Below are 16,857 nucleotides of genomic sequence, written 5' to 3' on the forward strand. Positions count from 1 at the left end.
GGGAAGTGAGGACATGAGGGATGTGAGATGGTCAGGGGATTGGCAGACCTAGTGGGTTGGAGAAGTCCTTGGAGGAATGAGCTGTAAAAGTAGGAGGGTAGAGGTCAGAGACTTGCTTGTTTCAGCTTAATTCTATGGGGCATATGCAGTTGTTGGTAATGACAAGGTCTTGGGCTATGACCACAAGAGGACCTGAGCTAGGATGGGGCACAGATTATTGGAGTTCAAGGAACCAAGAGGCCAGGCTATTGGAAGGACCATCTGCACAGATACTGATACGACCAAAAATGAAGATGGGAGTAGTAATGGACAGAGATATGGTAGACCAGGAGCTAAAATTCTCAAAGAATGAAGGGGAATGATCCATAAATTGTATATGCAAATTATTGATCTCAGGGATCTAGAATCTTCACAGAGCATTTGAAGGATGTTTTGAATTAGTCCTCAAACATATCTCCAGAAGGTTGCCATTTTTTGCCAGTTCGGCCAGTGGTGTTCTCTCTTCTTTTTTTTCTTACTTTCAGAAGGATTTATAGCCCAAATCTTTTATTTTATATTTTAAATGTATTAACTTATATTTATGTCTTTATATCTCTGTTCAAATATAGAATCTTTATGGTAGAGAAAATAGTTTCTGCTTTTTTCTTGGTATTCATAATACTGATTAACTTTCAGTAATATTTATTGCTCATTGATGAGAAACTATTATATAGATTAGGATAAGTTGTGCTTAATTATTACTCCTCTCTTCTCTCCTGGTAGTACTTCATGGCACCATTAAAAAGATTTCTGACAGCAGCTGAATTTGATTCAGTATTCATCAACATTCCTGTAAGTAAAAATATGCTAGCTAAAATTGTGGTACACTTCTATAAAATCCTCATTTTCTTATTGGGTCCCTATTTGAACATTCTATTGTATTTTTAAAGAATTTTAACCCAATTTTCTGCCTCCTGAGTTCTTATAGTCTTATTTTCTGCAAATAACTAGTACGTCATATTGTCAACCAAAAGTCAGTCAGAATGTACGCTGAACGCAAAAGGATAAGGATAGGGATAAGGTTGTATTATACTTAACTGCTTGTCACAACAAGGTAGTCTCAGTTAATCCCTGGTGTTACGGTCTCTTTCTCTTGTGGGAATCCCCTTCTTCCCCACTCCCTGCTCTATTGTTCTTCCAGCCCCCCAACCCCATCTTACAGACACTGTCCTGGCTCCATCCGTCTCCTCCACTTCCCTCCATTCCTACACTTCCTTGGCCTCTGCTTTTTGGTGTTTTCTGCTTCTGGTTGCATCAGCCTAAACTCCCATTTCTGAAATACACTGCTTCTTTATGATATAACAGTCTTTTATTTTTAAAATAAATTTATTTGTTTATTTTTGGCTGTGTTGAGTTTTTGTTGCTGCGTGGGCCTTCTCTAGTTACATCGGACGGGGGCTACTCTTCGTTGCGGTGTCCAGGCTTCTCATTGTGGTGGCTTCTCTTGTTGCGGAGCAAGGGCTCTAGTCGCACGGGCTTCAGTACTTGTGGCACACGAGCTCAGTAGTTGTGGCTTGCAGGCTCTAGAGCGCAAGCTCAGTAGTTGTGGCACATGGGCTTAGTTGCTCTGCGGCATGTGGGATCTTCCTGGACCAGGGCTTGAACCTGTGTCCCCTGCATTGACAGGCAGATTTTTAACCACTGCACCACCAGGGAAGCCTGATATAATAGTCTATTTTAATGGTAAGATGTGAGGAGCTTTTCTTCTCATTTATATAGCATTTCAAATTTCAGGGTACCTTATTATCTGACAGTCCTAAAAGGATATTTACCCAAAAGCATAGAGACAAGCCAAATGCAATACCATGTAAGGTCTTGCTAGGCAAGATTCAAGTTCTTAGACCTCTAGAACTGGCCTCAGTTTTTTTTTTTTCCTTTAATATTTATTTATTTATTTAATTTATTTATTTTGGCTGTGCTGGGTCTTCGTTGCAGCCTGCGGACTTCTAGATGTGGCATGCATGCGTGCTCTAGTTCCCCGACCAGGGGTCAGACCCGGGCCCCCTGCATTTGCAATGCAGAGTCTTACCCACTAGACCACCAGGGTAGTCCCTCAGTTTTAATATGTAGCTCTTATATACAGTATATAAGCTTTTATGTACCGGCTTGCTTGTATCACCTGTAAAGTCTCTAATATTTTGATTCCTTTATGTTTAGTGTTGCTTTGCACCAGTTTAGCTATGGCATGTTGTCCTTGTTCCTGATTTTGGCCAAATGAAGACATTCTTATTGATTTGTAACGTAGAAGGAAGAAAAAGATCCCAATATCAAATGAATATTTAGCATAAAACAAACCACACATTTTAGGAAGATGAGGATCTTGAACCACCTAAATACGCTCACTGTAACTTAGGACCCATTTGACAGTCCTTATTCTAATAGCTTTTCCATGCCTCTCAAAAAAGTGACAGGGCCAACATATTCATGTTTCACTTAACACCTCCTAAGGAAGGGCATGCCCTGTATCAATGTGTGCTCCAAGGTACACGGGAAGAGATCCTGGGAGAATTGGCACCTTGATTCGGATCTCATTTCCTGGCTGTGACATGTATTTTACTGTCTGACCGAAAATTACTTGCTTATCAGGAAAAATGTGAAATTCTGACTTTTGAGTTGCCCTAGTAAACTGCCTACTACAATTTATTTGCTGCTTATTTATGACATTAGTTGGCTGGTTTCAAGTAATTTAGTCTGATTATTGTTAGCTTGGCTCCAGGACACCACTAATTGACCAAAGTACAAATCTACATTTTTATGTCTCGAGGACATGAATCATTACTTTATCCTGTCAGTAAAACATTAAGCACTTGGATAGTTTTATTTAAACATTTAAAGTGATTATAAGATGAAACTGAACTGTACATATTTTTATACAAGGAATAAATTACCCTTTAATAACTAGAGATAGAAGTTCTTTTTCCACAGGACACTGACATTTCAAGTCAGATCTGAAATTGCTATTTTCCATGAACATGGCCTGTCTTTCTCCCCCTCTCTCCCTCCCCTCCCCTTCCCCTTCTCTCTTTTCTCTTCTTTCCCCTCCTTTTTTTCCTCTTTACTGATGGTAGTAGGTTTATATATTGAGGGCATTCAGCATATCCTTGAATGGCAAGTCTGGCAGCAATAGGGATGCTGGGCTCCAGGTGACTTTTTTGGTTCTGATTCCTAATTTGCTTTGCCACTGTTTTCTTTTCTAAGGAACTTGTAAAAGTTCATCGGAACCTAATGCAAGAGATTCATGATTCCGTTGTAAATAAAAACGACCAGAACTTGTATCAAGTTTTCATTAACTACAAGGAAAGGTAACTTTTGGATTTTAAATTTTGTGGCTATTAGTTTGTAATTATAGTGAGGGTTAGTATTAAAATTGCTCATAAGTAGCTATTACTATGGTTCATTAAGATACTCTCTGGGCAGTAATTAGAACATGGGACAGTTAATTTCTGGGTGGTGGTTGACCTCTATTTGTGTATCAGGGGGAAAAAAAAAAGAAAAAGAAAAAAAGAAGGGTTCAGACTTTTGCATTGAAAACCAGAAGGTGCATGTTCTGTCACTCTTGAGTCCTGTAGACTTCAGGAAGTCATTTTAACTCTCTGAGCCTCCTTTTTTCCATCTGTAAATGTTAGGGGTAGATTAGCGGTACGTAGTGCTTTTTCCAACTTTAATACCTTATAATTCTGTATTTTGGAGTATTACATTCACAGCCAAAGTCAGTTTCCCTTTCTGAATTTGAAAAAAATCTTCTGAACAATTCACATGAATTAGAAGTACCAAGGAATTTTGCTTAAAATATAGCACTCTCTTTTAAAATCAAGCACTATAGTTCCTAGTACTAAGAAGTGGCTAATTAATTGCTTACATCAACATTAGATAAATATTAATGTAGTAGTTTTTTTTTTTTTTTTCCAGTAGAGGGCTAAAAGAAACAATAAATTAACCGGGCTCTTTGCAGAAATCGGTATTACCCCAGAGATACCCTTCCTGAAGCAGTCTCAGACCCCATGCAATATGAGTTATCTCCCAGCCAGCACAGCTCAGCCCTCTCATTCCCACTTTTCAGATAATGTATTTTTCTTAATTAAAAAGGGGGAGGGAGTAGGAGGTTTATTAATGAGTAGAGTTGTAAGTAGTGATTACAGTGAAACAGTAGTAGAAAATAAAACTGTTCCTGAGTGAGCGTGAACAGTGTAAAAGTTGATCTCTAATAGAAACTTGAACAGAAGTTTTAAATTTTGTTTTTGATTATTATATGCACTCAAACAATATTAACAGTCATTAAGCCAGTTTGTAAAATCTACCTGCTATAAAAACATGCATGGAATCAATCCCATTCAAATTTGGAAATTAAAAATAGTCATTTTTAATACCGTAAATATGAGTGACTTTCATTCTATAACTGTATGTGTGGTGTGTCTTAAAAAGAAACGAGAAAGCTGAGGTTCAGAGAAATTATGAGTAGTCTGCCCAGGGTTACCTGGAAAGTAAGAGGTGCAGGACGAGTGAGATTTGCTTTGGTTATGCCTAACTGTGGTTTTAAATAGGTGAATTTCCTCTTCCACTTTATTCTTGCCTTTTTGTCCTCAGATTTTTTCCTCTCTCTCTTTTCCTTTCAGGCTGGTTATTTATGGGCAGTACTGCAGTGGAGTGGAGTCGGCCATCTCTAGTTTAGACTACATTTCTAAGACAAAAGAAGATGTCAAACTGAAATTAGAGGTGCCTGTTTATTTTTTGTGTGTATATGACAGAGTAAAATAAACTAAAAACAACATATTCTTTTCATGATCTATGCAACAGCAAATTTCCATGAATTTTAAGTGTAATTTCATAAAATATTTTAATATATAGCTCTATAAAATAATAATGTGGAAGTAATAATAACAGTAGTAAGATAGAAGATTTATGGCTTTTTAACATGCATTATCTCATTAGATCCTCATGACTTTGTGAGATACATACAATTAATTTTTTTATCTTATGGGTAAGAAAGCCACTGTTCAGAGAGATCATGAGTAATTTGCCCAGGGTAGTAAAAGGTACAGGATGAGTAAGATGTATGTGAGATAATATGTATGTAGATGTAAACTGTTTACTAAAAATATGAGATATTGGGACTTCCCTGGAGGTCCAGTGGTAAGACTCTACGCTTCCAATGTAGGGGGTGTGGGTTCGATCCCTGGTCAGGGAAATAAGATCCCACATGCTGCATGGTACGGCCAAAAGATATTTAGGGGAAAACGTATGAAAAGGGCATGGATATTGCCCATAAGAAGGCAAGACAGGCACACATATGATGAGATTAAGTAGTATGTGATAAGCACTCTTTGACAGGGCTCCATGAGTAAGACTGAGTGATCACTTCAGTATAGTTAGACTGCGGAGGATTTATCTGAAGAGGGAGCATTTGAGTTAGGTCACTGAAGAATGAGGTGAGTCTTGATAGATGAGAGTCCTTGTAGGGCATTCTGGAAGAATTGGTATGTCTTGACCAGAAGGATCAGGAAAGTTTGAGAAATGGCAAGTAGGTTAGTATGAATAGAGCACATGGTAACAATGGAAAATAAGTCTGGAAACCGTGTTAGGTCTTTTTTTTCTGGTACATCTTTTTTTTTTTTTCCCCCACAAGAAGAGTTTGCACTTTCAAGAAAACTTTTTTAAAATGATTATTTATATGTTATATGAATTGTCATCTCAAATATATTATCCATATGTATGGATCTTCTTAAATTTCAGGTAGAGATGTATAGTCAACTCTTCTGTGTGTGGCTTGGTTGGCTCTCTCATATCCTCCTTGCTGCTCTTTGTTAGGTTTAGCAGTGAGGTCAGGTGATGAACAGAGAAGAAGAGGTAGATGATTTGCAAATCAGAACCCCTTCACTGTTTAGCATATCTGGTCTGATTTAATAAAATAATTCCCACAAAGGGGAGCTATTGGTGAGAAAATTTGCACATCAACAGACTACCAAGTAACTGTACTAATTCTATATCATGGATCCTTCTTTCTTACCTCTCACAATCCCTTGATGATGTGGATCTTATGGCTGGAGATGGTTTGAGTCACCACTAAGTGACATCCTTACAGCCTTGTTAGCCTAAAGGGCCCCTGCTCCTCTTTGGAGAGCAGAGCCTTGTAAGTCTAGAACTATAAGCCACCTTGACTCAAATTAAAACACGATGGTAAGGTAAAAGTTAACAACTTACACAACGACTTCCTAATAGAGCTACCATTTAGGCAGCTTTTTTTTTTAATAAAGATATATAATTCTGGTTCAAGAGAGGAGTCAGAAAGTAGTCAATCAAACCTGCATTATATTCTCAGCATTATTTGCATGTCACTCTCCCTTCTTTCAGACTCACTGTCAAAATCTTGCCCAGTGAGCATACTCTAGGACTCAAGAGAGATAGTTTCTGTAGTCACTGTAAGTCTTAGGGAAAGAGAGAACCTCAGACTGAGTTTGAAAGGCTCAGGGTGAGGTGATGCTGGTTGTGTTAACCATGGGTCTGATTTGGAAATATTTAACCAGATACTTACTATAAGCCTTCAACAAATAGTCTTTGCTGGAACTGTCTTCTGCAAGTCCCAGCATGATGGAGGGAAAGCTGTCTTATACTTGGTTTCTCTCTGCCTCCTTCACGTCTTCTGTTTTGTGATTATTTTTATTCTTGATGATTTTTGTCTTTTTTTCACCCCTACTGTAGAAACAAGATAACATGGGGTGAAGGGTAATAGAGTCTCTTTACCTTGTTCTCTAAGCTGGCTCATCCCTATTACATTTTCTTTTCTTTTCACTGAGAATTGGAGTTGAGGCTAAGCACTTGACTGGATGTTTGGAAGAATCATTTCTACCCTTTATTTGCTTTCAATACTAATAAGCATTTTACACTTCAGTCTCGGCCCCCTAATCGTAGCTAATGCCAGCGCTGTTAGTTTCTTTTCTTCCTGAGCTTATAACTTAGAACTTGAAATAATTTTTTCCCCAATAGTTCTACACTGACTTCCATAACATAACAAAGTAAATTTTAAATGTATAACATTTCTGTTCTTAACACTATGTTAAAATGGCATAACATAAGAAGTGTAAGATACAACCTCAGTATCCAAGGAACTTAAAATGCACCTGGGAAGATGAGACCCATTCATTACAATAATATTAACAGTTTGACCTCCTATTTGAGACCCATGATCCAGAACTCGCTACAATCTGTGGAAGCAAGAAATCATTTGAAATAGTTATCTGTCCAGTGAACCCCAGCAATTGACAAGATGTGAGCTAACATGTCAGGATGTGTCACCAGTTCTTGTTTGAAAGCTATAGTCAAGCACTCATTAACTCAATATGGTCATTGGAGCTAATGGTGTTTGTTTCTATAGCTCCTGATAATATAATATATCCTTCCATGTGCTGGAAAAGCTAAGTGTGGGCAAAAGGGAAACTAAAGAGTATTTTCTTGACTACAACCCCTTCCGTGAACTGGAAAATTCCTTGGTCTTGGTTATGTAATTGTCTGAGGATTTTGGACTTAGGTTGCTCACAAATAAAAATATCTTTATGACACCTTATTGGTTTTTTTGGATGATACCATGAATATCAGAGAAGCAATTTGCTCAAGGTCACACAGACAAGAATTGCCAAACTTGATTTAAATTCAGACTTTGACACTGCACATTCAAAGTACTTTCCTCAAAGTTGTAGTTAATGTCAATAGAGTGAACCCGTCAATGCTATTTTTTGATAAACTTGTAAGAGATGAGATTGTGAGATTAAAAAAATAAAATCTGAGGCTTTGAAAACTTTGAATCCTGTAGTGGGTTTATACTTCAGCAAATTTTGGGAGTCAGTCATTCCATTTCATTCATTACAACAAATGTTTAGTCAGCAAATACTAGATTCTTAAGAGGTATAAAAGACAATATATTGGGGAAGATATTATACATATACATATACAACAATAATTAAGAGACCCACAAGGCACAGAGAGACAGCACAATTTTGATTGGGACTATTACTAACAGCCTAGAAGTATAGTTCTTCAAGAGGATGATGAATTTTGCTGGGAACTAGTCCAAGCTCATGGCAGTTGGAGAGAACCGAATGAACCAAGGCATGATGGTGGGGAGGGAACATAGTGGGTTTGATTAGTGGGGCTTGTTCTTGATGCCTGGTCCACAGGCCTGCTTGGGGAGACTGGTGAAAGGTTAAGTGGTAAGTGGGGGGAAGATGCTGGAGGACCACTAGAGAAAATAATTTTCATGTGTAAAATAGTTCTACATATTTATTCTTATTTAGAGTTGAAATGCTACAAGTTTTGTTTGTTTCTTTTGGTTTTTAACTGACGATACTTCCTATTTTTAAGAAAGAAGGATTGTTAAGAAGGAAAATAGCAAAATATTTTTTGTATAATAGCAGTTTTGCTTGTGGCGTTTGTATCTTTTAATGTTTGTTTTATGACTCCTTTTGCTAAAACTAAAAAAGTTCAATTAAAAAAAATTTCTTTAGGAATGTTCTAAAAGAGCAAATAATGGGAAATTTACTCTTCGAGATTTGCTTGTGGTTCCTATGCAGCGCGTTTTAAAGTATCACCTTCTCCTTCAGGTATGTAATTTAAAACTCTTTTTTTATTTGTTCATTCATTAATTCAACACAATATTAATGAAGCATCAACTATGCTGCAGAAACGTTATGTTTGGAGCCCTGTCCCCTTACAGTTTTCAATTATGAGGATAGCTAAGTGGGAAATAACAGAACAGCTGGAAATTTTTTCTTCCTTTTAAGCAAAGATAATTCTGTGTCTTTCACAAAGTCACATTTTGTGTTCTTCAAACAGAACTGGCTCCAAAAAAATTAAAAAATTTAAAAACAAGGCAAAACAAATACAAATATCCCTTCAACCAAGTCTTCTGTCGTTAGCAGTAATCATTTATTAGAATCTCAGTGTTGCAATACACTTGAATTTTGACAGGTTAATTGTATTAGAATTTGTGCCTTATAACCATAAACGAAAGAGAATTGTGTCACACTCTGTGTTACTTTCTGCTATACTAAATTATAATAAGACTACATTTATTTTGAGGTGATTCTTGTTATAACCCCAAAGCTTATGGTTTCCACGGTTAGTCTTCTAATGAGGGTGGAGAGTCTTATAAATGTAATTTGATAGCTGTACCAGGAGACTCATTAGTTCTGCTCCAAAGAAATGTCTTACTGTATTAGTCTATCAGCTTTGCTGATGCTTGTGAAATGTCATTTTTAAAAGATCTACTACCTGAATGTGAAATATAATTCTGAGTTTGCTGTGCTTTATACATCCTGTATATTAAATTTCTTGAACTGTAACTGCAAAATTATTAGTCATTTCTATTTTCTACTGAGAAATCAGAAAAATTCAAACCCTGATTATTCCTTACAAATGCGTTAAAACATTTATGAGACCTAAACTCAAAGCAACTTAATCAAATTGCATTTTATGAAAAAATAATAAGGAAGACTTAGGCAGTTAGTTTCTGAGACATCGTGAAACTAAAAACATGTCCAAAAGAAGATGATAATTTATCTTGTAACTTTAGTATAGTCAAATATTGATTGAAGAATTTAAAATGTGCAGTTTTCGAGAAATATCTATTTTCTTCATTCCTCAGCCATAAAAAGAAATGAAATTGAGTTATTTGTAGTGAGGTGGATGGACCTAGAGAGTCTGTCATACAGAGTGAAGTAAGAAAGAGAAAAACAAATACCATATGCTAACACATATATATGGAATGTAAAAAATAAAATGGTTCTGACGAACCTAGGGGCAGGACAGGAATAAAGACGCAGAGGTAGAGAATGGACTTGATGACACGACAAGGGGGAAGGGTAAGCTGGGACGAAGTGAGAGAGTGGCAGGGACATATATACACTACCAAATGTAAAATAGATAGCTGTAGGAAGCAGCTGCATCGCACAGAGAGATCAGGTGGGATAAGGAGGGTGGGAGGGAGACGCAAGAGGGGGGGGATATGGGAATATATGTATACATATAGCTGATTCACTTTGTTATACAGCAGAAACTAACACAACATTGTAAAGCAATTATACTCCAATAAAGATGTTTAAAAAAAAAGATTTTAAGCAGACTTATAAAAGTATATGACCTTACCTTTTGGAAAGTCAGTGAACTTTTTCTGCTCATTTCTCTTGGGTTGTTTGATATTTTAAATTTCAAAAGTATATTTAGTTCCATGATGATTTTTTAAAATAGGAAAAGTTTTATCTGGTATACCACACTTAGATAAAAATTCTAGAAATGTGTTTCCATTTCAAAATAGTGTAGAGTAGAATTAATGTGTCTACTGTTTAGAAATGTGTTAAATAAATGTGGTATGAATTTGAATATTTTCTACTTACTACTGTATTTTAGTGGGTAAATCATTTTTGAAATGCCTTATGATTTGAAATCATGGATTTATAAAATTAAAATATTTTATAGTGGGGGGTTTGAAACTTTGAGAATACTGTTATTATTTAATAGAGGAAAAGTAAAAAAAGAAAACAAGAGTATCACTCTGACAAGTTTATTATACTTAACAGATTTGATATCTGTAGGTTCTGTTTACAACTAGAAACACTACTGGTACTGAATTCAGCAAAGATTTTTTTAAAAAATTTATTTATTTTAGGCTGCATTGGGTCTTCCTTGTTGCACGTGGGCTTTCTCTAGTTGCAGCTAGCGGGGGCTACTCTTCATTGCAATGCGCAGGCTTCTCATTGCACTGGCTTCTCTTGTTGGGGAGCACGGGCTCTAGGCCCTCGGCCTTCAGTAGTTGTGGCACTTGGGCTCTAGAGCGCAGGCTCAGTAGTTGTGGCACACGGGCTTAGTTGCTCCGCGGCATGTGGGATCTTTCCAGACCAGGGCTAAAACCTGTGTCCCCGGCATTGGCAGGTGGATTCTTAACCACTGCGCCACCAGGGAAGCCCCTCAGCAAAGATTTTTGAATGGATCCCATGAGCTGCATACAGTGTGAGTCTATCAGCAATGTAAAACAGCCCCCCTCACACTAATAAAGTTCACTGTTTTATTGGGGAAAATGAAATGTAATCTGCCAAGTACAATATGATGTGATAAGTATGCAGAAGGTACAGAGGTGGTACAAATAAAGACTTACTTAATTATGGCTTGAGAAGAGGCCTCTGTCATAGAAAGCTTCACAGAGGAGTGTTTCTTGAGTTGGGCTTTGAAGGAAGAATGACAGTTTGACAGGTGGATCAGAGAGCAAGGGCTTTCTAGGAGAGAAAACATCATGCCTAATGGGATCAGATATTAGAACGTATTTTGAGAATTGCAATTAACTTAGTAGAAGTAGGGCATAGGTTGTTTGAGAGGAAGTGGAGAGAGAAGTTGGGAGAGGTTTGCAGAATTCAGATCATGAAGCATCTACGAGGTATGCGTGACAACCTGAAGCTTTTGTGAGCCTCCCTGAAGTCTAAGTAACAGGATCTGATTTACATTTAGAGATTTAACTCTGATGTCAATTGAGGGACTAGATTGTAGCAAGGAAAGACTGCAAGTCAGAAGATGAATCAGAAGCCTATTACAGTCACCCATTTGAAAGAGAGCAGGGACTTGAACCGAGGTAGTGCCAGTGGAGGAGGTTTCAAGGGGAAGGGTCAAAGTTAACACAGAGAGAACATAGTGAGAGAGAGGGAGGAGTCAGGGGCACCTTTGACGTTTTGGCTTAAGTGATGGAGGTGCCGTCATTCAGTAAAACATAAACAGGAACAAGAGTAGGGGTGCGGGTGAAGGTGCATGAAGTTTGGACATGCTGGATTTCAGGGGCTTGCGAGAAACCCAGGTAGAACGATTTAATAGGACATATGAGTCTCGAACTCAGGCATGAATTCTGGGTTGAGCACATTCATTTGAGGGTGGCTGTCACATTAGGTGATAGGCGATGTTATGGAATGGCTGTGATAGAATTCACAGAGTATGTAACGTAAGGATAACAGAAGACTAAGGTGAAAATCTAGGGAATAATAACTCATTTCTAAGGTCAAAGAAAGAAGAAGGTATGAAAGACAAATGAATAGGCAACATTTAAGATGAACTAACAAAAATAACAGCAACAAATAGAAGAGCCTGATGTCCCTGAGGCTAAAGGAGAGATGGAGTTGTCAGAATCAAAAGCCATAGAGAAGCCAAGTTTGATAACAAGTGAAAAGTATCAGTTCAGGGACTTCCCTGGTGGTCCAGTGGGTAAGACTCCATGCTTCCAATGCAGGGGGTGCGGGTTCGATCCCTGGTCAGGGAACTAAGATTCCACATGCCACGCGGCGCAGCCAAAAAAGAAAAAAGTATCAGTTCAGTTGTCAAGGAGGGGAATCTTTCTAAACATCTGGCAAGAGTGTCCGTGTGATGGTGGGGGATAGAATTCACGTTCAACTTTTTTTTTTTTTTTTGTGGTATGCGGGCCTCGCTCTGCCGCGGCCTCTCCCGCTGCGGGGCACAGGCTCCGGACGCGCAGGCTCATCGGCCATGGCTCACGGGCCCAGCCGCTCCGCGGCACGTGGGATCCTCCCAGACCGGGGTGCGAACCCGGTTCCCCTGTATCGGCAGGCGGACGCGCAACCACTGTGCCACCAGGGAAGCCCCACGTTCAACTTTGAAAGGAAAACCTTTCTGACCGTTGTCTCATGTCCTTTTGATATCTATTTGGTCTACTTACAGTTTGAAATTTTTGATGAAAACAGAGCCTAGTTAAATCAGATTTATCACATTATGGTGAGAATAATGATAAAAATGGTTTATTTGTAAAATGTTTTCTTATGTGTTGGTTTTAATTTGATGAAAGTAGTACTAAAATATATCTTCCAAATAGGAGCTGGTCAAACATACCACTGATCCTTTGGAGAAGGCAAATTTGAAACTGGCTCTTGATGCCATGAAGGTTAGACTAATGCATCATTAACTTGTTTGTATTTCTAATTCTTGCCTAAAAACAATAGAATATAAACTGTTAATACATATGTATGATATGCTAATAGATATTATAAGTATTTGCATAGGTTTGTTTTTGGAGGGGAGAGCTGGATATTTTTAACTGAAATCAATATCCTTGCATGGATTTAATTATTGGACAAAAACATAAAACCAAGAGGTATATTAAAATAACTTTCATTATTTATGAAAGTATGATAATTTCCATAACTACCAGGAATGATTTAATAGAATGGTTTTGTTTCAAATTCTTTTTTTTTTTTTTTTTGTGGTATGCGGGCCTCCCTCTGCTGCGGCCTCTCCCGTTGCGGAGCACAGGCTCCGGACGCGCAGGCTCAGCGGCCATGGCCCACGGGCCCAGCCGCTCCGCGGCATGTGGGGTCCTCCCATACCGAGGCGCGAACCCGGTTCCCCTGCATCGGCAGGCGGACGCGCAACCACTGCGCCACCAGGGAAGCCCTGTTTCACATTCTTTTTATGGTTACTAGTAGAAACCTATTGGCTTGTGCAAGCAGCAGTTTAGCTGATGACTTAAGAACACTGGTGTGACTTATTTTTCTCAAGTGAGGATGTCAGCCAGGTTTACCTTTTTGGATGCTGTGCACCAGTACAAGTGATCAGTCTGGGTTTCTATTTCAGGTAAATCTGAAAATCAAGAACTAGAAGTAGATGAAGGCAGGCTTTTTGAACATATTGGGGAATCTGTAAAACCCCGATTTCCACGCTATGCTGGACTTTGACTTTGAAAGAAATAATATTTGTCCCTAGCTTAAGACATACACAAATATTTGTTGTCAAAACAAAATGCCAATGTGACTCTGCCCAGAGCAGTGCATAATTACTTCTCTGTGTCCTTGTGCCAGTTTCAGTGTTAGCTCTGTGTTTAGCTGACTTTAGTACCCTGTCAGGAAACAGCCCATCATTATTTATTATTATAAAAAAAATCATATCGTTTCCAATTTTTTAAAGAAATCGTTTATAGATATATCCTATGAAAAGTCGGGCTTTCATTTAGAACAAAGTTAGGAACTGCTTTTGTCTGAGTTCTGTTCCTGCTGTTGCAGATAAATATAAGAGGGTAGGGAAAAAAGAAAAAGAACCCAGAAAACAGGAAAAATCTGGAGCACATATAATAAAAATAGCTAGTTACAGTATGGAAAGATTAGCTAATGTTTCCTCAAATTTGAGAAAAGACATTTTAAAATAGGTGAAGGCACATGGAGAAACAGGGCCAGCATTGTTTGTGCTCTTTAGTTCATTTTCATGCTCCCTGGTTTCTCTCCTCTCCTTCACTTCCCTTTATTAACTCTTTGAAATTGACCTGGCTTCCCTGACTGAACCCTCTCAGGAACTAAGATGCTAACTGGATGCAGACAACAGCCCTGCTAGATTCGTTGTCTAACTTTTAGTTACTTTTTTCTCCCGGCTAATCCTTCATGATTGCCCTTATTCTAACCTAAATTCAAGTGTGATTCTCTCAAGGTCAGTGTTTGGAATTTACATGCTCCCGACCTGGTTTCCTTTTTGTTGTTCTGCATGGCAGCATATTTTGTTTGTTTCTGTGTTTGATCCTTACTCTTCTCAGGGGTGTGGTAAATGACAAGGCTTCAGTCTTCCCAGCTGTACTCCAGACAGTTTTAAATTGCTTTTGAGATGCAGCTTCGATTAGGCATTCATTTTATTGTCATTGAAAGTTATAGTGGCAACTTTCTACCATTAATGAAATTAATGATGTGTTTTCTTTCAAACAGTGCTCATCTCTTGTCTAATCTTATCTTGCCTCTTTTTCTCCCCTTCTTTTTATTCTTTAGGACTTGGCACAGTATGTGAATGAAGTGAAAAGAGATAATGAGACCCTTCGTGAAATTAAACAGTTTCAGCTATCTATAGAAAATTTGGTATGTAATTATCATTCCATCCAGCTTCCCTAACCCACAAATTGGGGGACATTCTAGCAGTTGTTTTTGAAAAGAAATAGTTTACCTTCAAGTTTCTGTTGTTCTAGGTTTTTTCCGACTTCTGTTTGGCAGCATCCACGGGAATGAATGTTCAGTGGCACCTGTGATACATCATTGTCCAGGGACTTTCTGCCATTGCTTGTCCCTGTCACTTTAATCACACTGTGATGTCTCTCCCTGCAGCAGTCCCAATTCTAAACATTGGAGTCCATTTTTTTTTCTTTTCCTTCCCTCACCCCCATACGTAACCATGGTGGAGTCCCGTTAATTTATTCATTTTATGTATATTTACTGGGTGACTGCTGTGTGCCAGACGTTTTGCTTGGGGCCGGGGCTGTAACTATGAACAACATGGTCTCGTGGTTGAGGAGACAGTAAAAAGAGAGTCTAAAAATGCTCTCTCTATTGAGATGAATGCTGTGAACAGGTTGCTGCAACAGAGGATAGTGAGGGGAGTCCTAGTTTAGATAAGGTGCTCAGAAAAAGTCCTTCTGAGACATTTGTCACCTGAGCCTGAAGGATGAGAAGAAGCCAGTGGCACAGAGGTCTGCAGAGAGAAGATTCCTGGCAGAAGCCATAGCAAGTGAGATGCCCTGAAATGGGCAAGAGCCAGGGCTGTTCAAGGAGCAGCAAGACAAGAGAGGCTGGAAATTGAGTGAAAGGAAGAAGGGTGGGCTCTGAAGTGGGAGAGTGGGGGCAGGAGAACTACACACCACAGCCTTGGAGGGCAAGGCACTGAGTTGGGATTTTGTAGTGATTGCAGTAGGAAGCTAGTGAACGGTTCTTACCAGAGGGTTTCACAGTCTGATTTAAGTGTCATGAAAACCCTTTCATCAGGCAGACCACTCAGCAAATCATTGAGGTCGTTTCAAGAGAGATGATGGAGGCCTGGATAAAGCTGTGGGGAGAGAAAACAGATAAATGAATGGATTTAAGATGCTTTTCTTGGTAGAGCAATTTTATTGCTTCTTTCTCTGAAACATCTTTGGTCTGTCTTTCTTTCCACACATACAGCTACTTCCCCTTTTCAGGACCTCATCTGCCACCTTTCCAATCACAGTAGCCTCTGGTTACCTCTTCACATAGTTGCGTTTATAGTTCTGCCTTTGATTATAATATTGTCAAAGCCTGGAATATCTTTTTTCATTATTTCCTATCAAATTTCTTCAAGGTCCAATTTAAAAAAAATTCTTTCCCTAATCTGAAAGAATCCCTAATTCTTTTTCTTTGTAATTCCATAGCACATTGCCTGGACAGCTGTTTTGTTTTTTTTATTGTGGTAAAATATATATAAAACATTAAATTTGCCATTTTTAAGTGTACAGTTTTGTGATGTTAGATACATTCATATTCTTGTGCAGCCGTCACCACCATCCATCTCCAGAACTCTTTTCATCTTGCAAGACTGAAGCTCTCCACCTATTAAACACTAGCTCTTCATTCCCCCTTCCTCCCAGCCCCTGGCAACCACCATTCTACTTTCTGTCTTTATGAATTATTGGATATCAATACTTATCACATTTTTGTTTGCAAATATTTTCTACCATTCTGTGGGTTGCCTTTTCACTCTGTTAATATTGTTATTTGTGCAAAATTTTAAATTTTGATGAAGTCCACCTTATCGATCTTTTCTTTTGTTGCCTGTGCTTTTGGTGTCCTATCTAAAAAATCATTACTAAATCCAATGTCATGAACCTTTTCCCCTATGTTTTCTTCTAAAAGTTTTGTATTTTTAACTCTTTGATCCATTTTGAGTTAATTTTTGGAAACAGTATAAGGTAAGGGCCCAACTTCATTCATCTGCCTGTGCATATCCAGTTTCCCCAGCACCATTTGTTGAAAAGCGTCTCCTATCCCCCACTGAATTGGTCTTGGCGCTCTTGTCAAAAAT

General features: G+C 38.4%; 1 protein-coding gene across 1 annotated transcript in view; it reads left to right on the forward strand.

Moving 5' to 3' along the window:
- The window catches only part of VAV3 (vav guanine nucleotide exchange factor 3), a 423,978-nt gene that overhangs the window by 208,170 nt on the left and 198,951 nt on the right, over positions 1 to 16,857 (forward strand). Inside the window, exons 7-12 of the mRNA XM_024119713.3 lie at positions 763 to 831; positions 3,238 to 3,341; positions 4,653 to 4,752; positions 8,535 to 8,630; positions 12,890 to 12,958; positions 14,820 to 14,906. Of these exons, the coding sequence (XP_023975481.3) occupies positions 763 to 831; positions 3,238 to 3,341; positions 4,653 to 4,752; positions 8,535 to 8,630; positions 12,890 to 12,958; positions 14,820 to 14,906 (525 nt within the window). The remainder of the gene's footprint in view (positions 1 to 762; positions 832 to 3,237; positions 3,342 to 4,652; positions 4,753 to 8,534; positions 8,631 to 12,889; positions 12,959 to 14,819; positions 14,907 to 16,857) is intronic.

Source organism: Physeter macrocephalus, chromosome 4 (genome assembly GCF_002837175.3).
Source record: "Physeter macrocephalus isolate SW-GA chromosome 4, ASM283717v5, whole genome shotgun sequence".
Lineage (NCBI taxonomy): Eukaryota > Metazoa > Chordata > Mammalia > Artiodactyla > Physeteridae > Physeter > Physeter macrocephalus.